This window comes from Vespula pensylvanica, chromosome 4 (assembly GCF_014466175.1).
Source record: "Vespula pensylvanica isolate Volc-1 chromosome 4, ASM1446617v1, whole genome shotgun sequence".
NCBI lineage: Eukaryota > Metazoa > Arthropoda > Insecta > Hymenoptera > Vespidae > Vespula > Vespula pensylvanica.
In genome coordinates, this window is record NC_057688.1 from 2,640,506 (window position 1) to 2,662,797 (window position 22,292).

The window sequence follows — 22,292 nt, forward strand, 5'->3', positions numbered from 1 at the left end:
AAAGTCGAATCATTGTATTGTTTGTTATTATATTAAGAGTTAAGTTGGTGCATTTTCTCTTATTATATTAAAAGTCGAGTCACTGTATTTTTCTTATAATATTAAAATCGAGTAAGATACATTTCTTATTAAAATAAAATCGAGTCCTACATAACATAGAACAGACAGAATATTAATCAAAATAAACTAATAGAGTACATATATGCATTTTCATATTGACTACATTATAGTTGGTTATACTGTTGATCTCTGTTAATCGTTGATTAAAATTAATTGATCTTTGGCCCTTAATCTGTATTTATAATTTTCCCGAAACTCTTTTTTGTCCAAATCAAATTTTGTATAATTATTCTTTATGTTCTGCTGGAAAATATAAATTTCAATGATATTCAAATGACATTAAATGATTGCTGTAAATGATGATAAAATGATGATAAAAATATAATACATAAATTATTTTTTTAAATTCCTTTATTAGTTTTTCACATACTAAGAAGTAACGTTTAATCATCAGAACTCGTTCATACAAATCCTTCAACGATACTTAATTATTTTTCTTAAAATTAATCAGTCATATCCCAAGGTTTCACATAAACTCAACTATTTTCACACTAAATTCCCATAAAATTTTCTCTTATCGAAATTTCTTATGAGTTTGCGCAAATACGTTCAAATATGATAAAAATGCATTTAATTGTGTATATTGATAAATCCGATCGGTTCAACGTAAGAAAACGAAAATGACATCTTTTTCGTAAAAATAATATAATACATTTTTTATGTACCTATATGTATGTAAATAACAAAATGACAAGAAAAAGTAAAATCTCAAATCTTTTTGTGTCTCAGAAAATTGCACAACTTTAATCATGAAAATAAATCCTTTATCGATTGTAAACACAATTGGGAAAATAAGAACAACAAAAAAAAAAGAAAAGAATGTTCACATAAGTCCAGATCTATAAAATGAAGATTCGCACCATGTTTAAAGATTGTTTATGGTTTTTGATGGGTTCCTCATTTATTGCAAAAGATTACTATCATTTGGTTTTGTTATCCCAACATTGATACTTCGCTTCCCTGAGGTATACTAACTTGTTGAAAGTAATAATTTTCCTTTTTTATAGTAATAATTTTTTAAAATATTGAAAATTTATAATATTTAAAACATTTAAATTATCCAGAATTACTATATCGTATATAATGGAAATAATTTGTCTCTGAATATTTCTTTATCTTTTAAATTTCACAAAAAATATTTGGAGATTGTGAAATAATTTATAAACTAAATATTTCTAATTATATATACGATAATGCAACGAATCAAATATTGTTTTTACCTAAACTATCGTCATGCCGTAGATGTTATCAAGCAGGTATATTATTACATGAAATTGCGAAATCTAGCCACGCACTCGATGTCCATACGTGCTCATTGACATACCTATCACATACCTATCACATACCATATATGTATATTGGCGCGCGTGCATCTTATAAAATTTCAAATTTCTCATATTCGTTTTATCTTAAAAGTTGGCATTATCGATAGAAGCTCAATGTTCAATAAAAAATAAAATATGAAAGCATTGAGAGTACAAAAGTTAATAAGTACTTTATATTCGAGAATTCATTTACATAAGCATAATAAAATCAGTGTATGCTAAAGATTATATTTTTTATAAATTTTCTCTCTTAAATAAATTAAATATATTACATATATTAATTAGATGCACACGCTCCTTCGTATTGTTATACTTATATTATTAAATGGTCACATACGCAACTAATGTTCTGATCAAGCAAGGCCATTTCGAAAATACAATAATTTGGGCGAGGCAATATAATCAAAATCGTGTTTCTTTCTATGATAGTATGGTCCTCGGAAACGTGGACTTATTTGTTCTTCTATTTCAGCTTCTTCTTGGCTGACTTCTTTCTTTAATCGACTAGTCACGTGTTTTTCACCGTATCTTCGCTTTTTTTTATCACACTAACATCTGCCGCTTTATCGTGAACCATATTAGCGACCACCATGCGTTATACATTTAGATTCAAGAAAGCACTCCCTGACGTTAGAAACTTAAGACACGATGATATCACGAAGATCTTAAGACATCACTCACGCTTCTTTCTCTTCGCCAAGCCCAATCTTGCTCATGGATGAGCCGGCGTTACGCGGTAATGTGACCAGCCAATTAATGATTTAATTCAACGATACGCTTTAGCCTTCTCAGCCCATGCAAATAGATCCATGCTTGGTATAGCTTCGAAATCGTTACAAGAACGGATTTCGTTTCTGCAAAATAAAAATAATATATCAAGAGCATTATTGTAGTCCTTGAAGAAGTTGTGAAGAATTTATGAAGAAATGTAACATGTCAAATTCAATGGAACTTACCCCTCTTGTGCTCTGAGGAAAACATTTGGTTGCATGCTTTCAATATTATTGCCATTATCACAGAATATTCTTGCTAAAGTAACGTTACGTATTTCCATTAATTGATCTATAAGAATAGAAAAAACGTTTAAATACTTAATAAACTTTTGTAATTGTATAACATGATGAATAATTAAATGTAAGAAAAAATTTTACTTGGTGTGAAGGGGTACGGTTGCATAGCAGAATCGTAAAAAAATCTATCCGTTCGAAGTGTCCTTGCGAATTGTTCCAAAATCAAACATCTGAAAGTAGGACCAAGAAGACCGTCATCGGGTGATCTTTCTGCCATACCACCGATGACAAGATCAACATCATTGGGATGAGTATAAACGGAGCGTAATTTATTTACGAGCTGTACGTAAAAAGTAACGAGGCGATAAAACATGTTAAAAAATTGCATTCAATTCGAATCCATTTCAATGTAATATTTAATTTACCTCTGCAGGAATATAATCAAGAAAATCATTGAAATTTCTAGCAAAAGGCAATCCACAATGTTTTCTGTAATAATTATATCCAGGTAATCCGTGATCACGACCACGTTGTATGTCTAAGCTAATACTATCTAAACCAAGATCATTCTTATGGTTGCTATATAATTTGCTGGTAATCTGTAAAACGTTAGACATAGAAAATATGATGTATAACGAATGAGTGGTATTAATAGAAAAAATAGAAGAACAAAATAAAGATACTCACTTCTGGAATCAAACTAACGTCCATCTTTTGACTAGTCTGTGTTGAAAGACCATGAAGTAAACCGTCAAAAATTGCGTCGGATTCGATCACTCGCGGATTAAAGAAATATTCAGACAATTCCAGATATTTAATTTGATGAGAATTACTTGGAATACTGTAAAGTATTAAAGTATTATATGAGTTTCCTTTATTAAAGAATATTATATAAAATATAATTGATATTAAAGGTTATAATTGAAAGTATATATATGAATAACTTACATAAGTCTTCCTTGCATAAGTGAATTTAAAAATCGCAGGGCGGCTGTAGCTGCTTCATTGCTAACTGCGGGCTCGTCCTCAGAATCATACTTTCTGTTATAACCAGTAGCGAGTCCTAAGGCTTGAACACTGATCCTACCCAATAAAATGGGTAACCACTCTTTGTAAGTTATATGCTGAATTTCAGCAATAACAATACGTCTAGCCTCTTGATATAGGATTTCATCCGTCCAGTTGGAATTCAATTTAGCGAGTATTTTCGCAATGCGGTTATGTTCGCGATGCCAAATTGTATGTATTACAGCCAATTGAGGATAAACGTTGACCCGATCATCACCTATGAAATTTAATAAAATTATTGTTATATATTGGTTTTATTGAAAAGTAATTAAAAATCATCAATTATATTAATGATGATCCTTAAAAACAAAAACTTACCAGAATCGTAACAACCTCCTTCACATAGGAAAGCAATTTCGGGATCGTTTTCGGATGGTAAAAATGCATGACCATTACGGACATCTATACGAAGTCTACCACCTTGAAATTCTCGTAATTCACGAGACTTTGTTAAATCGGAACCATAGATCGTGGAACCATCCAAAAAGTGACTCACTTGATTCATCTGAAGAGAAAATATAGAAATGAAACTTTTATTGACAAACAAAAATATGAAAATAAAATGAAATGGAAATGGAACGTTGAATTACTTGTTCCAAGGGACCAAAGGTGCATTCCGACCTTAAAACTGCCAAGGAACGTACATAGTTCATACATCGAACGTACTGAGTTCCATAAACGGGATCTCTGTCCGGCACAGATATAGGTGCACAATCTGGATGTATGTGACGAGGAGATAAAGTATTTCCATCCGTTCGGCAGCAAGAAATTGGCTTTCCTGATGAAACTATAAACCAATCTGTTTTATAAATACCGAAATTAAATCTTAACAAAATATATTATTATAAACCAACCCATTTTGCGAACTGGTGTATGTGCCAGATCATGAGAAACGAATTGACTCCATTGCATGACGGCAAGAGTTTTGGTAGCATCGGATTGGTCATTATTAGCAGTCACTAATGCACTTACTGTTCTCGCACTTGGCAATGGCTTCTTCGTCTGTCCCATGTTCCTCGGCTCTTGAATACCTAGTTCCCAATACAATGTTACATTAAGATTTCATTATGAAAATTGTTTTACGTTGTCAAATCGGAGTAAGTCGATGTTAAGTGACTCATAACGAAGCATTTTTAAATAAATATGCTAAAGTGCTTTAAAAGAAAACTTTACGTGAATTTCAAATGAACGCACTTATCAATATGTGCAGCAAAGCAAAAGCATATCATCTTAATTACTCCGATGTTAACAAAGTTTATAGGCGTTTATAATATATGTATATAATATACGTATGTATATATGTATATATATATATATATATATATATATATATATATTTGTAAGCACAGCACGAGAGAGATAATAAAATACGCAGAATTTGTATTATAGAAAACAAGTAGTGGTAAGCGTTTAGAGAGAAATGTTTCTTGGCCGTCTTGTCCTCGAACCTGACACTTCACCTAAACCTGTTTTATCGCTCGCGATGTATTGTTTAAGAACAATCGGATAATTTCTACTTTTAAGTAGCATATAGATAGATTTGAAGAAAATTATAATTATAATCATAATGTTATTTGACATAATCACATAAGAAAAGATAGTAAAGTTGATTAAAACTCCAAACTTAATCCGATTGATCTCAAAAAAAAAAGAAGTTCCAATCGATCTTTCGCAAGAATTAGCAGTTAATCGATTGAAGTTCTTGCTCTCGTGCTGTGAAATAAAACCGGAGAAGATTCTCTACTCTTTCTTACGTCGTTCTGGTGCGTCGTTGACGTGGCATGTCGTCGATATAAATGATAAATCGATGTTAAAATTTAAAAATGTATATGTTTGATCGTTAAAAGTAATGAAAGAGAAGAGGAGTATCGTTGTATCGATTCAACGCTGATCGCTGACGTCGAGACGCTTGCAAAACGAGTAATCTAGTTTTGTAATATTTAGTATGGTCGATGAAGGCACCCAAACGAGTGAACCAAGCTGAGAGACAGATAAAATTTAATGCGGTTTCCATCGATTGCCAAAATAAATATGATTTGCATTTTGGTGACTATCACAATATCCTTTAAATGTTTCTAAAATGTAAATTACAATTATTCGATGTATCGTGAATGGATTGATGATATTGAATTTAAGCTGCAATGGCCTCCCAAATTGAATTCGCTCGAACAGGGACCTTAATGTGAAACCGTATGCCGCCATAAAACAGAAAGTGTTCGAAGTAACTAGTATTACGTAATAAATATGATACATTATTAGGTATATCCGAATTAGTTTACATACACTTCTACTGCTGGATAGAATCTCCCGACCGGGGCACCCTATTGTAGGCAGTATTATTCACTGCTACACTCAGGCATATTATGCTCTATGTGCCTTATCGCACAACAACTGTAATGCAAATCACAGAATATAATTTTGTTAAGCCAATCGACGAACGTTTTTCCGCTAGCGCCCAAGGATCTGTCTCTGTACACGTGTATACGTAAAGAATATAGAGGGTGCCGTCCATAGATGTTCGAACAAATATCTCAAGACTGATTGAAATTACAAAAAAGTTCTTTAATAAAAGAAATCTGCACGACTCTGAGTCAGCTAAAAAGTGCATGTAAAACTTTTTTGAACTCGTGACTTTCCGAGCCCAAAAGATTAACATAATTTTTTTTTTTTAATGGATATCTAAAACTTTCTGCATAATTATATAGCAGTGGTTATTTGCAATTAAAAGTATATCTAGTAAAAAATCATTACTATGAATTGTTTACGAGATAATTGGCATTTTAAATATTAAAGTACATAGTTGTTTTTCCATATCAGCAGATGAAATTAAAAACTCATTCGTTAGACTACATAATATTTTGAAGTCAGTTACGTCAAACGGATCACTGACCTTCAACCCGTCAAAATACACGATTGCTTGATTTGTAAATAAAGTATTGAAATAGCATAGAGTATGAATTACAATATAGTATGAATCTATTAATCAATCATTAAAATGCTAATTATCTCTAAAAGGATACGTAACAGCAATTTTTTATTACTATATAAATACGCAGAAAAATTATATCTATCAAAAAGGAAAAAAAAAAAACTATATTGACTTCTATATCTCGAAAAGTTCGCAAATAAAAAAAAATATATGCTCTTTGTAGCGGATTCAAAGCTGTGCAAATTTCTTTTAATAAACTTTCTTGTAATTTTAAGAAACTGCGAAATAGTTGTTGGAACATTCAGGGATAGGACAACCTGTGTAATATATATATATATATATATATATATATATATATATATATAGATTTTTATATATGCCTATAGTGTGTGTTACGTCCGTTAATAAATTGTCCTGATAAAAGTGGTGTTAGGTTGGTTAATGGATTTGTCGTCTCCTAAACAATCATTTCAACTTTCGTAGAACGAAGTTATGGATTCTTAAAATTTACAAAATTGATTATGATATAGTATTTCGTCAAACTAAAGTCTAACTATCGTTTTATTGCAGATACAAGAGATATCGAGGTAAATTTGATACTACAAAATGTATTGAATAAAAAGCATAATTTAAGTTAATTAAATCTGACTATCATCCGTTTGGTAATAATCGAGAAACGTTTCCTATTCTCTGGTAAAAATTTAAAAATGATGTCAGAGAAAAAAAACGTCTTGTGGTTACATATTACGTCCTACGCGTTTAAGTTGAATGGTAAACGACGAGATTATTATAAGGAAATTTGTATGGAAATTGTTATGATTGGATAGGAGAGCGCTTAACGTTCATAGGCTGCAAATAATTGTTCGATTATTATATCACAAAAAGATAATGACAATAATACCGTTAAATAATCATTTCTACACTTCGATATATAAACGATTTTTCCTTTTATTAGATATTAAACGCATTATTTATAAGAAAATACGATCGACCGAACGAGATATAAACGGATACGATGTGATAGTGCGAATGATCACGTGAAAGAATATGAATTTTAGCGAATTAATGGAGCGAGTTTGAAAAGAAGATGAGAGACACGAAAGATAGGAGACGTTACAGTGAGATTCATGATGAGGATAAGGAAAATTCAAGAATTCCATTGGAATCCAAGAGGAAGGAAATAACGAAAATTGAGGTTTTATGAAATTAATGTTATTTCGCGTTAAAAGAACAATTATCTCGTCCGTGTTATTGAGACAATTGATGAGTATGAAATCCGCGAGTTTTCAAGATCTAGTCAATAGGAGAGAGCCTAGAAAAATAAGGCATTTTTGGAGAGCATGTCGCATTATAAGAAGGATTCTTACCATCGAAATATTGAGGGAAGAGGATTCTTGTGTATGCTGTCATGGCTCTGCCCCAGCTAGGATTATCGATGTTATTGCAACTTCCATCGATAGTTCGATACTTCATTTTTGAATTACAACTTGCTACGTGCGAGGCCATGCATTTGTCGCCCAATGGCGTGCCCTCTAATTTCAAGGTTGATATATATCGAGCACATTCTTCCTTAGATAGGCCAAATCTACTGAATAATACATACATAATAAATACAAGATATTGATTATATAAAAATTTTATACTTCCTCCGCCCTACTTCGGCATCTATTAATAAATGTAACCCTTTGAACAATATTCAAGTATATTTAAATCTTTAATTTTGCTTAAAATAGTCTAGTAGTTAGATTTTTCAAAATAGTATTGCCATTAATTTAACTACTGTTCGGGCTAAGTATTTAAATTTATCATATTTGTATGTCAAACAAAGCGATATTGTTCTTAGTTTTACAACAGTTTGGAGGTTAGTAAAATTATAGTAATTTACTGTTTAAAGGATTAAATTATACTACATATACAATGATAATATTAAGAAATGACTTACCGTCGACAATTTTGATGAATCAGATACGAGGAAGCTTTCGTAACCAAAAGTGCATCGATGCCTTTTGTCAGGGCATCTTCCGAAGGATATTCATTGATATATTGTTTACCGGCAACGCTATTAGCTTCAAATTGAATACCGGCATTGATGATGTTCCTTTCTAGTGTGCCCAATCGATTCACGAGCGTCTTCGCGAAATTTATAGATTCGTTTAAAGTCGACTCGGTGATCCTAGGATATTGTCGGTTCTGAAAGAGACCTGTATCTATGATGCCTTCTGAAGGAGCATCTGTAGATGGCAAGCCTGTAAAAATATCTTTAAAAAAACCGGTATATATTAATTATGTATTCATGAGAATAAAAATATACAAGATGTTTCTTTTATTTCAAAAAATTCGAATATCTACAAAAAAAATATCTTTTTCCGAGTTAAAGTAAATTGTAAAAAGACTATTGATAGATTCGATCCCTCAGGGGATATTTCATTTTTTCGAGATAAAGGGAACAACGTGTATATATATTATCTATAAAATATATTATCTATTTAAAAAAGAAAAAATAAGTAATAATAAAAGTTTATCTAAAATTTCTTTTTTCTTAACTATTAATTATTATTTTTTCTTTTTTAATTTAAATTTCTTATGTATTCTAAAAGTATATCGCAATGAACCACCGGTGGTACACGCCGATCAATGAGCTCATTTCATATGTTATCGGTGGTATACGCTGGTATCAATATGTTAAATAAAAAATAAAATATACTTACCAGTATAACTGGCAAGATAGTTCTGAAGTGACATGGGTAGTTTATAAGCCTCCATAGAATTGGAATAACCAAGCAGTCCCATAGATTGAAGGGACACCCATAATATCGCCAAAGTTGCCACCGATCCTGCCATTACACCGCCGGCTGTTCGAAGTAAAATAAATATTAATGACCATATCATACTGAATTTTCCTCTTTCTATATCCATATCTCTGACTCATTCAGTACAGCGACTATTCAACGAAGGAGGTAAAGATGTTTACGAAAAAAAGGTCATCGCGGAGGTTAAACCTGCATTACAAACGATTGTATAGACGTTGCAAAACACGTTGCATTTCTCTCCCTCTCTCTCTTTATTTTTTTTTTCCTTGCGATTTATAATACGATGACAACAAGATTCAAATGTTATATTGCACCGTCGATTGTATATATGTACATTCATATGTAAAACATAAAATAAAATTCATTCTAATAACGTTATATACATTGTTCACGATTTCTTATAGAATGAAGAAAAAAGAAGTTATTTATAAAAATTTTATCGCGTAGTTATTAATTCAGTCGAATGAATATATTATCTCATGGTCATTTGGAGCTTATGCCTTGAACTACTTTTTATGGAACTGCATTAAGAAGTTAAATTCGATCGTTGATCATCGCCTAATGGTTGTAAATAATATTTAAAAATTTTACGAAATAGAGATATATATTCTTCTGAATTACCACATTATTTCATAAATTACTTTATTAAATTTTACGTACGATTTCTATTATTTCGAATAATTATTAGAAAAATAGAATTGAAAATAGAAAAGATGAAATTTGTTTTCATAATGGACTTCGTAATTAGATTCTTGTTTATTCTCCAATTATTATTTAACATTTTTATGCAATGTATAAATTTACATGTTGATATTCAGTAGAAAAACGTACATATACCATCGATGACGAATAATCTAACGTATCGAGAATATCGAAGATGTTTACAATTCACAATTGTAAACGTGTCAAAGTCGTTTTTAAAATTTTTTCTGATTTTAATTTACGATTAAGATAAAGGCGAAGGAAATTATAATAAAGCGATACAAAGAAATACAAACGGATGGTTTTTCAAAAAACACATGCATTTCTATATAGATCGCTAAATCGATTAAAATCATTTAATGAATTAGATTAATTCCTTTTAAAATCCCTTCGTCTTTTACGAATGGTTAGGTAGATCATTGAATTTCCGATAATTGATGAATGAACGGCACGCGTGTCACCCTTCTATCATTTAAAGGATTATACTTTAATTCTAACTCAATCTAAAACATGTAAATTTCGTATAATCAAATCGAGTGAATAAGAGTTTAATTTCAAAACATTATAAGAGCGTAGCAAAAGATAAAACGAAACGACTCGAATGAATGTTATCACGAAAAAGAAACATTATCTTTTTTCTTTTTTTTTTTTTCTCGTTTTATCCCGACCTTCGTGAACGTTTCTACGCGAGATATTTATAGAAATGGAGTCGGGGGTCGGTTGGAGGTTCCAGTGCGCGTGCAAACATTGAAAGAGCACGGATTTTATGCTCTGACGACCCGTTAAAATAAGCGGCAAATATGCGCACACATATGACAAACTCATCTATCCGTTGTGTAGTGTCGTCGTTCACGCGTTTTGCACGTGCTTCAACGTGACACATTACGTCCAATGATCGTATCTAATTTATACATGACACATACACATATCATAGAGCATACATACATGTATGTGTGTGTATATATATATATATACATATATATATGAATATATATATATACATCTATATATATATATTCTTATGTACAACAAATATATGTTTTACGTTTTTCATTTGTATAGCGTTCATATCGCCATCATCATAAAATTATATTGTTGTTATCATGTTGTGTGCAATAGAATATTAATAGAAAAGAAACTTGTTCACCTAGAGCAAGTTTCTTTATTTAATAAAAAATTCCAAATGCCGGCTCGTAAATAATCTCCAAGTGTTTAAATATCGTGATAACGGATATTTGCGGAAAATAAAAATACGATAAGATAATTATTGGAAAAGAAAAGAAAAGAAGATTATAATCAGAGTAAGAAACGTGAGAGAAAATGATCTATGTTTATATCGTATTCGTTTAACTTTTTTTTCTACGTAAAGATGTTTGTAAATCTGTTGGTAAAGTCGCACGTAATTTTAAGGTTATGTTTCGTTCGTGTGAATCCGGCTTTAATCGGGAACACGATACGATGTTTCCGTGCATTCCTGAACGCGTGCGAGAGAGATGAAAAACGACGGCGTATACGCATATGGACGATGGCATAGTGTCGCAAGAAAAGTCAAGCATAGAGAAGTGGAAAAGTACTAACGAACACGTAATCTCTCAATCATAATAGATAAATGAATGCATGAAGTCTTATGGGAATTATAGAAGAAACATTTAGTTCAACGTAAAGGTATTTCTATTGGATCATTTATTCATTACTAGTTTTATTGATGTTTCGAGAAAAAAAAAAGAAAATACATGCTAAACGAGTATGTGCTTTTTCTTTTATTGCTTGACCCTGTGATAATAATTCAACATCCGAGAGAGGGAGAGAGTAAAGGCACTCTCGCGACAAAAAAAAAACAATACTGATAGGATGTAACGATAATATCGTACATAAATAGCCCAATAGAAAGTTTATTAAACGTTTTCCATCAATTGAGGATGTACATACATATTGCATTACGACAGTAATGCATTCAAGAAAGATATTGAATACAATTGAAGAAAGAACAAAACAACGATCGACTTCTTCGTCTATAATAAAATGAAAATTCTTAACGATCTTGTTGTTTTTCTTTTTCTTTTTAAAGCCTAATGTCATTATTAATGCGATATTTTCATTGGCAATAAAATCTAAAAGTATATGTGCGTGCATGTACCGCGTAAGAAAAAAAAAAAGAAAGAAAATGGTTACCAGGCACGTATTCCATAGGTTTCTCTAGTCCGTGCATGGCGTAGATCCAACGATTGTCGTTCACAGGTGCGACGAGAAACATTGTCAGTAGTACATCACGATGTAAACCAACGTGACAGTACAAGAAAAAACTACGATTCTATGAACTCCTTTCCTCACCACTTTTACGATCTCCAGGCTTTCCTTACTTGTCGTATAGTAACGAGAGGACCAAGTACAGAGGAAGTATAGAGAAAGAAAAGGAAAAAAGATTGTAAAGCCCTTCTTCGTTGATTTTCTTACTGAATTACCGTTAGCAACGCATATACGTATTTTTCTCTTTCTTTTTTTTTTAACTGTACTATATGCATTTACATACACATACGCGTTTGCATATACATACGTGCGTAAAAAATATGTCACGTCGTCGACAACGTCGGAAAACGTCGATATCGACCGGGAAGAAAAAAGTAAATATGTTATATATATATATATATATATATATATATATATATATATGTATGTATGTATGTATATAAGAAAGAAGTTTGAAGAGCTAATCTCACGCCGGCAGAAACGACAACGTTCGTTCTTCAAGCTGGCGAAGGACGACTGAACGAGTTTCGCTTCGTAGCCAGAGAACGAGCCTCTTTCTCTTATGCCAATGTTCTATCTCTCTTGCATTCAAGCGAACGTTCATTTTCTCTCTCTTTCTTGTACTTTGTAATATACCTGTGCTCCCTACCACGCTACCCATATGTCTTTCTCTCTCACTCTTTTGATGAAAAACATATCACTCACCAAACGCGTGTTCAGAACCCTCCTTACTGCGCGCAGTCACCTCATAATACCATCGTTTTTGACGGTTCGAAATCTATTGCTATTTTGTTTATCATGTCTTTCTTCGAAATTTTTATCTTTGAAATATCTTTTTTTTCGCGCGAGAGTATAATAAAGATAAATAAAGATTCTGTTGATCTCACAGTTTCTAAGTCGCTTTTGTAGAACGAAGTCGTTTCAAGTTTTCTCGAATTCCCGTTTGTATAATCATTTCTTTTTCACTCTTTCTTGATTATATGTTTTGTTAACGATCTTTGTTTTTTTTTTTTTTTTATTAATCTTCTTTAATTTCTACCGGTCAACCGAAGATTTTTTGCAAAACAATTGTTATAATAATTTTAATTTTATTATGTTTAATTTTTCTGTTAGCGATGCAACATTTCAGATTTTTCTGTTTGCAATGAATTATCAAGAAACCGAGAAAATTTTCAATTATCAAAATATTATATAAGCGTAAACCATGACACAGTAACACATACAAAGTAAACACATCTGACACTTCGTTACTTTCATTCAAGGTTCATCGTCAATATAGTTAATTATATTTGCGTAGCTTAAAGAAACGAATTAAATGAATGCGTTCCATCATCAAATTTTCATGTTTCCATTTATAAAAGAGAATCAATAAAAAAAATATGTGTGTAAAAATAAAACGAAAAAAGGATAAATGGATCGTTATTAATGAGAGCCAATTGCTCTCATTCGAAGTTAGAATGAAGAGGACGCAAGTACAATTGCATACAAGACCGTAAGGCGAGAATAAAGCGCTAGTGTTCCTACTTGTCAAATGAAAAAAATATATCTCTATCGATTGAAAACTTTGGGAAAAATACAAAATGAATAGAAAATAATAATAGATCTATATGTGCTATCGTACATTATCTTACCTAGATAAGTTTTTTTGAAGTGTTCGATCCGAAGATTATTGTAAAGGAAAGCGAATATGTTAATGCCCATCTTTCGTCTTTGCGGGCGAATTTGTAGCAACGCCGGTGTGACACCAACCAATGGTGGGAGGGAGATCGTGTAAGCACTTTTTGTATGTTACTCGAACGAGTAAGAATGAATTAATTCTCGGTTTAAATAGAATTACCAGATATCGAGGCAATTAATCACGCCGGATTGCGGTACTTCAATATCAGACAAATTTTTCACGATCGAATTTCTATTACGATTACGTTATGGAAAACAGGACAGAGAAATAAATGAATAGAGAAATCGAAAGTAGGTCTGTGATAGACGAGAATAGATAATCGTCGGAGCAGATATCTTAAATGACAAAGGATGAAATGAAAGAGAGAAAATATCGCGCACTCCTTTGAAAGAAGTTCTATTAGGAAGAACACTACATATATGGCAAAATAGAATAAAATTTTAATAATTATTCAAGTGGTATATTATGATAGCAGAAAGTTAAATGACGATCGCAGAAACAACACTTCAACTTCCTGTCGCTGTCACACTGAACGTTCGTCTGTTATCGACCCTGTTTCCTCTTCCTCCCACCCCATCTCACCTATTCTTAAGCCTTCCAGAAAGCTCGACACAAGTGCACATGCGCGGTTACCCTTTGAAAAGCGGTCCTCCCTATAGCACTTACTGTGAAAATATCCCTGCTGATTATCGCATTTTTATAATCCGCGAATGAAGCATTATATCTCATGATTAATAATAATAATTCTTTTCTGTAATAATTTTTATAAATGCGTGTTTATTTTATTCGTATTTGTTTTTCGTTTAAACCATCTTTCTTAATACGTTTAACAAGTTTCTTGGATGTTTGTATGTGTGTGTACGTGAGCACCCGTATATCATTTCGAGAGACATAAATGGCAACACACATTATTAATTTTTGTTTTTGTTAAAGTATCGATAACGTTTAATACTAATTATGAAGTATCGAAATAAAATGTTCATTATTTTTGCTATAATTCCTACTTTGGATATTTATTTTATCGAGATGTCAGAATGTACTCATTTAACCTTTCGTTTATACATAGCCGAGTATATTATATTAAATTGTAAACTGTGCACATACATAAATGAATATAGTATGTTAAATATGCATATTATGTAGAGGTTAAGATATTCTACATCTGTTGCATTCTTGAAAGTATCATCAGAAAGTGAAATGTGTTATTCATCTATTTTATATCCAACATGTTGATTAGAATTGGATTTATATACAAATATTTTATTCCTTCGAGAAAGATCAATATATATATATATAAACGATCACGTTATAATACCGTGATTAATATTTCCTATGATTCATATTTAATAAAATTACATCAATGTTTGTAGAAACATGGAAAAATACTAAATGACTAAATATGAACATTAAATTCATTATCATCTTTGAGTTTACTTAAAAATAATCTGATTACAGAATGATCTGCAGATATAAATTAATCTAATTTATTAATATCTTTATTCCGTGTGTGTGCCTGTTCGATAAGAATATATTTTTCTACTGATAGAAAAATCTTGGAAAATCTCTAATCGTAGATCTAAGAGTTTTTAAGGTTTCTTAGAGACCTTAATATCGAACCATGTGTCAACAGTTAGCCATGGCTTCTCCAAAGAGCAGTGGAATAAGAAATACACGGGGAACTGATCGAGGAGGGCCGGTTAAACGAGCACGTGATACCAGCGTGATACTTAACCGTTCCATACCGTTCCGTACCATTCCCCTTCCTTTTCTTTTCCCTTAGCCGACGCCATATCTGTCTCATTTTCTCTGTTGCTCTCTCTCTCTCTCTCTCTCTCTCTCTCTCTCTCTCTCTCTTTCTCTCTCTCTCTCTCTCTCTCTCTTACTTTCTCCTTCTCTATTTCTATCTCTGTCTCTCTCTCTCTCTCTCTCTCTCCCTCCCTCTATCTCTTTCTCACCATCTTGCGCTTCCAAGTGTTCTTTGCTCAAGAATTTTATATAAGATAATCGCGTTACGCATTTAATCGTGACGAAATATTTATAATATATGTCTTTTTGTGATCTCGATTGCTTTTTCTTTCTTTTCTTTTTTTTTTTATTTTATGACAAGGAAGAACACGTCGTTCGTTTACCGTTCTTTTAACTTGCACTATTTATAATACATTATTTAGACAGCATAAAGTCGATGGAAATGTTTCTAACGGCGAATGACTAGCGATGTGTTCTGAGGTGTTAAAAATGACTTTGTTTTTCGTGGAAGATACAATAGGCGTTAGGGTGTGCTACTTCATAAGCTCAAAAAAAAATCAAAAATTATTTTTAGGGCCATCTCGACTGAGCTTGATTAATTTTAATTAAGGATTAACTCAATCAACAGTGCAGCCAACAGCAAAACTTTTAATTTTATATCATTGTTAATTTATATTTTCGTGACATCAATAACCATTTGAAACATTTTATATTATTCTATGATATGGAAATACTATATGTATTCTCCTTGCTTATTTTAATTAATATTCTGTCTATTCTATTTGTATACTATATATAAAATTTACAAATGGATACTGATATCGTCAAAATATAGATTAAAAACTATATACAGTTAATATAGTTTTACTGTTTGCTACAATGTTGATCACTTTAATCGTTTTATTAAATTAATTGAATTTGATTTGCAGTGGTCTTTATTAAATTTGCTTTATCAATTTTGCTCCTTTTAAAGGAAGTAAATTGTTTCACATTCTATTGCTTAATAATGATATGATTAATTCTCGTAAATAATTTATTCCGTATTAGTATATTATTTTTTATGATATTAGTATATTATTTTTATAATATTTTAAACGAAGTATATTACTTCATATTATATTTCTTAACGTTGATACGATAAATTTCATAATCAATTTATTCGAAATTAGTGCCATTTTTTATAAAATAAGTGCGTTTTTTTTAATTTAATTCGAAATTCGTAGTTTTTAAATTGAAGTTTAAATATTTATTTGTTTCGAAAACAAACGACATTATCTACATTTTGTGTCAATTGTAAGTGTGCCAATTATTTTGCAATTTTACCTACTAAACTGATTATAGCATTACCACACGAAAAAAAAATCGAAATTACGAAGAAATTTTTTGGCGGGTTTTGATTACGTTATGTCATGCCATCTGTCAGTAGAATATAAAACTTAAAACTCATCGGATAAGAGCTACATTGCTTCGATTATTTTGAAAACAATTTTGAAAGATTTTAAATTTGAAAAAAGAAAAAGAAAATGTTTAAAAAAATGATCCGTGATTTAAAAAAATCGATGACGTTCTATTAATATTCGTACGTTTTTAGAAAGAAGATAACGATTTAACAGAGAAAATGTCAATGACCCTCGACAATGTATCGTATAATATTTTATCGAACGTATATATACAGTTTCTTTACTTTGTTTATCTGGAGATAAAGGAAATGGGCAAGAATATTGCTTCGTTTGGTTTCGTTGACAAGCAAAAAATGCATTTCATGAACGTGAAAATAAAAATATTTTTAAATAACAAATCTAACAGAAATTGTACTTACATATTACGTTGGAAAGGAAATTTCGTTCGTTTCAACTCGAGATGATGACTATTTCAATTAATTTACACGAGCTTCTTAAACATTAACGTATATCGTGTAAATATATACACATGAGTATAACTATCAAAGATTGCAATAACGCTTCTCTGTCTTCAAACTAGGATTTATATATATAATAACAGCTTGGACCTCTTTCGTCGTTGGATTCCAGCTTTCGACTGTCGATTCGATCAAGCGACCGGATTTAATATCCAAGAAGCCATCATTGGACGGTCTTTTTTTTCTTCTTTATCTTCTCTTTTATTTTCTTTCTTTTGCGATCGATTCATCGTGTCATCGTGGGTCATTCCTTGTTCCAGATTAGTTTTATCTCTGACGCGAACCGACTACCACGCTCATTTGCTTTACATAAACTTTACTCGAGAAATCTAGTAGCCACGAGTATTTTTTCTTCACGTGCACAAACGCGTTGAACTTTAGAAAAGTTCATGTTTGATAGATAGGCAACAACAAAAAAGAAAAAAGAGAAAGTTGAAAAATTCTCTAGACGCGTGCTCAATCAACGATTATCGAGTTCTATCGTTCGATGACCGCATGAAAGAGATAGAGAGAAAAAGAGTCAATGAATATCGGAAGACTCTTAGAACCATTTCGACCATTCTTCATCAATAGTCTAACAAATAAACTTTTATTAAAACATTTATTAAAACTTTTAACCTATATTTTCATTATATCAATAACCATTTGAAGGTATTATATATAATATGGAACAGAAAAAATAATAATTAAAATGAGCTAAAAGAAATATATATACGCATTCCCATACTACGTATAAAATATTTTATATTTTTATGTCTTTTAGTACATTTATGTTTGTTTTTTTTTTCTTTTGGTGATACGATATTCCAGAAATCAACTCTTTTGAAATAAACTCCTCTTTGGTGATACGATATTAAAAAAACCTATTTGATGATGTCAGTCTTTTGCGTTTTCATTTTTTTCGTTATCTACGCATTTACTTGCAAAATTTAAAGAAAATATTGTTTTTTATAATTTCCCGATCGATTGATCTTAAATATGAAAGAATTAAAAAATATGTATTTTTATATGTTAATCTATGATAGATTATTCGATTTATTTTCTATTCACTCGTTCTTCTTATTATATACGTACATAGATACAAATTTTTGTATGTATGTTTTGTACAAATCTACTAGGCATATGAAAAAAACAATGCAATCTCATGCTGGTTTTAAGCAAGAAAAATGTTTTCGGTGAAATAGATTGTAAAGTATAAGCACTATCGGAGTTGTAAATTTTCTCATAAAATTAAAGTTAAAAATGTCTATTCGAGATATTAAGGTCCCAAACGTATACTCCAACGAAAATGAAATAAAGAACGAGAATTTTATCTACAACGATTTGCTCGTAAGAGCATTAGTCCAATTATTCCCACGAGAAGGTTAAATCTTATTTTATTTTTTCACGTATAAATTGATTTCGAAGAAGGAGATAACAGGAAAATTACTTTAATTTTTCTTATATCGATATTCCGAGTAAAACTTTTAATGAGAACTCAATAATGTTATGTACTGTGACGACGTGTTTACCAAAGAGGTTACGTGTCAAAGAGGACGTGTTGATCTGCTTTCGATCTCATTATCAATTTATTCTGGGAATGAGTAATCAGGGTCAAAGTATATAAGTTAGGATCAATCTGAATATGTTTTTACAATCATATAACGCGAAGAAATTTAACAGGAATAATTACAGATCAATAATAAGAATTACAGTTAGATTGTAATTAAGATTATCGTATCAAAGAGTATATATAGTATAACATATAGTATAACGTAATATCCATTTAATCTCTAAATCTATTATAATTTTGTTCAGGAAGTCGTGGTCATCATAGTTAAAGTACAAGTTTGCATCAATTTTAACAGATTTTCATAATATAACGCCTAAAACAATTTGGCCATAATGATTAGATACATAACATATATAAATACATACACACATATACATATATATATGTATGTATGTATATAATTAAAATTAAAATTAGAATCTTGTATTATTATCAGAATTTTTATGGAATTTCTTTTTTTCTTTTTTTTTTCTTTATATATTTAAATCAATCAAAGATCTATTAATACTTAAAGAATAAGATGTAAAATATTAATGCAATAAATTCTTTTGATTTAATAATAACAATAGCATGATTCAACTCGTTACTTGTTCTTATTTACAAAGTCGTTTGAATCATAGCTTGCTAAATCATTTGCATCTTATTATTCACTGATACGACGTCATGGTTTATCATAAACATTTAATCGTCTTCATGGCTGACAGAAAGATCACTCATACATCTATGGCTGGAAAAATTAAAGAGTACACATACGGATAATGTGGAGAAGCTTTCCAATCGTAATAATTATATGTGGTTATTACTCTTTGTTTTACAAAATGGTAACTTAATCGAGCCATTTGATGAACCACCACCTGTCGACGAATTGCCCCCAATCTCCGACATCATGGCAAGTATTGTAACTTTCGTTAATCGTATTTTGTGCATTAATAATGGATAATATGAATAATAATTAATGTTCATTTCTTAATCTATTATTAGATTAAATATATATATATATATATATATATATATATATTTATATATATATAAAACCCACGAGAAATGTTATGAATTATGTTTTTTTGAAACACATGAGAAATATTTTTGATTTAATTCAAAACAAACACATTAAAATAAATCACTTTTTGTCGAATATTTTTTCATAATATATCATTTATTAAACAACATGATTAAAACAGTATATCTCTTAAAGACTTAAAGAATATTCAAATGATTTAAATATAATCTTCAAAAGTTTTAATTGAAATCTAAATCAGTGAAAATGAATGATAAGTAAATTGGCATTATTTAATTTGTGTTAAATAGTATTTTTCTAATCAAAGAGATTGCCATAATTCAATTCGTTTTTTGATTCAACGATCAGTACTTGTAATAAACACGAATAAAATTGCCAATTTTTTAATTAGTTATGACGAGTACAGTTTGTTACATTTTCTGTGGATCATATATAGATTTACACACATATACACACAGCATATACATATATCTTACGTGTAATATTGTATGTAGATTATTCGTATGTATAGATATACATAAATAGTATATATAATTTGTTAAATATATGTATATATATAATTTTTTAATTTATTTTTTTATGAATATAAAGATAAGTTTAACGTTCTCTATTGATATACATTTAAATATTCAACGTTTGAGCTTATATTTCTTGTTAGACTGGTAATTAATGTGTAATATCGATCAATATCCGAATAGCCGGCGCAAATGATTGAAGAATTGATATCGTTGCCGGACATAAATTTCCCTCAAAGTGACTGGACCAGTTCTGATACGAATGTAATGGATATGAAGGAAACTTATTCTACTGGTATGCCACCTCACAAGTTTCTGGAATATCAACCATGTCCTGTCAATGGAATATCCTGCTATTTTTCGATATTTAGCAGATCTTCTTAAAGGAAGAAGCTTTCTTTTTCCAAACAAATTCATAAATCATGAAGAATGGAATAAATTATCAAGGAAACGTAAATTAGATATTTACTCTCATAAATGAATTTATTAAAAATGTAAAACCTTTAGAGATACATATCGACGAGCAAACTAGTTTTTGTAACTTCTCCATTTTTCTCAGGTCATGAAGTAAATCTCTTTTTTTTTCTTCTTTTTTTTTTAAAAAAGTAAAAAATAGAATGAATGAGAATGAAATCATATAGAGTGAAAAAGCATAATCATCAGAGAGCTATGCGTAAATAATAAATAATTAATCATTTTAATATATTATTTATTTGGTTAGAATACATTAGGAAATGATTGTATAGCTATTGAATAAATATTGAAACAGAAGTAATAGAAAAATTGTATTATAATTTTTTTTTACGAAATTTAATAAAAAAATTAAATATATATCATAAGAATTTAATACAAATATCTAAAGATTAATAAATAATAAATAATTTTTAATAAATTAATAAAATGCACAGAACGATCAAGGAGTTATAAGTTTTTAACACGTCTTATAATTTATTACATTGTATAAGAACAGGTTTATATGGAGTTTACAATATCGATGACTTACTTTATGAATGTTGATAGGTTTATTCGTGATTCCCAGGGTGTGGTAAACGGTATTTTTATTTGATAATGGTAAAAAAAAAAAAAAGAGAAAAAAAGAATGTACACGGATGATGCAAGACTCGTTTTATGCGTATAGCATCTGTTTATTTATTTTTTATGAAGCCTTAATTATAATCCTGCGATACGCAATTATATCCTTCATACGAGAGAAGAAAATTTATAGAAATATAATATAAACGACTCTTAATACGATATCTCACGACTTGTTAAAAACGAAAGAAATGAGAAAATCGTCAATGAAAAAATTGGAATTTTTAAATGCACAAAATCGTAGACAATATGACGGTAAACTTAAAAGAAAATCGAATTGGTATGAATTTGATTAAAAAGTTTGATTATCTTTACAAAAGTTTAAATCGATATGTAAGAAGATTTTCTCACGTTGCAGTAGTTATGGCAAAAAATTTATAAATTTTCCATTACCCCTTCCCACTTTCGAAACATTCGAGATAAGTTACTTGATGGATAAGTGACATATTGGACAGTGTACTATCGCCAATATGTCACGATTACGGTACAGATTTATAAATTTTCGTCCACCATTATCACTATTTTTTTTTTTGCTTACCGTTGACATTTTTGAATTTGGTAG

The 22,292-nt window shown here is 30.3% G+C and overlaps 2 protein-coding genes across 7 annotated transcripts; one reads left to right on the plus strand and one right to left on the minus strand.

Annotated features, from left to right (window-relative positions):
- Positions 1 to 453: 453 nt before the first annotated feature.
- Positions 454 to 17,683, minus strand: LOC122628940 (peroxidase-like). 6 transcript variants are annotated; one of them, XM_043811829.1, is made up of 14 exons: positions 12,519 to 13,100; positions 12,137 to 12,323; positions 9,161 to 9,304; positions 8,395 to 8,710; positions 7,820 to 8,040; positions 4,378 to 4,554; positions 4,114 to 4,310; positions 3,842 to 4,028; positions 3,404 to 3,740; positions 3,143 to 3,296; positions 2,881 to 3,054; positions 2,597 to 2,795; positions 2,402 to 2,507; positions 454 to 2,299 (listed from the first exon to the last, which is right to left on the minus strand). In XM_043811829.1, the coding sequence occupies exons 2-14, from the start codon at positions 12,216 to 12,218 to the stop codon at positions 2,212 to 2,214; spliced, it is 2,382 nt and encodes a 793-aa protein (XP_043667764.1). In that variant the 5' UTR covers positions 12,219 to 12,323; positions 12,519 to 13,100; the 3' UTR covers positions 454 to 2,211. The 6 variants fall into 6 exon arrangements, with proteins under 6 accessions (XP_043667764.1, XP_043667767.1, XP_043667769.1 ...); XM_043811832.1 differs by lacking the exons at positions 12,137 to 12,323; positions 12,519 to 13,100 and adding an exon at positions 17,455 to 17,683; XM_043811834.1 differs by lacking the exons at positions 12,137 to 12,323; positions 12,519 to 13,100 and adding an exon at positions 14,472 to 15,108.
- Positions 17,684 to 18,692: 1,009 nt separating this feature from the next.
- Positions 18,693 to 21,356, plus strand: LOC122628943. The gene is made up of 3 exons (XM_043811840.1): positions 18,693 to 18,916; positions 19,810 to 19,994; positions 20,822 to 21,356. The coding sequence occupies exons 1-3, from the start codon at positions 18,796 to 18,798 to the stop codon at positions 21,020 to 21,022; spliced, it is 507 nt and encodes a 168-aa protein (XP_043667775.1). The 5' UTR covers positions 18,693 to 18,795; the 3' UTR covers positions 21,023 to 21,356.
- Positions 21,357 to 22,292: the final 936 nt, after the last annotated feature.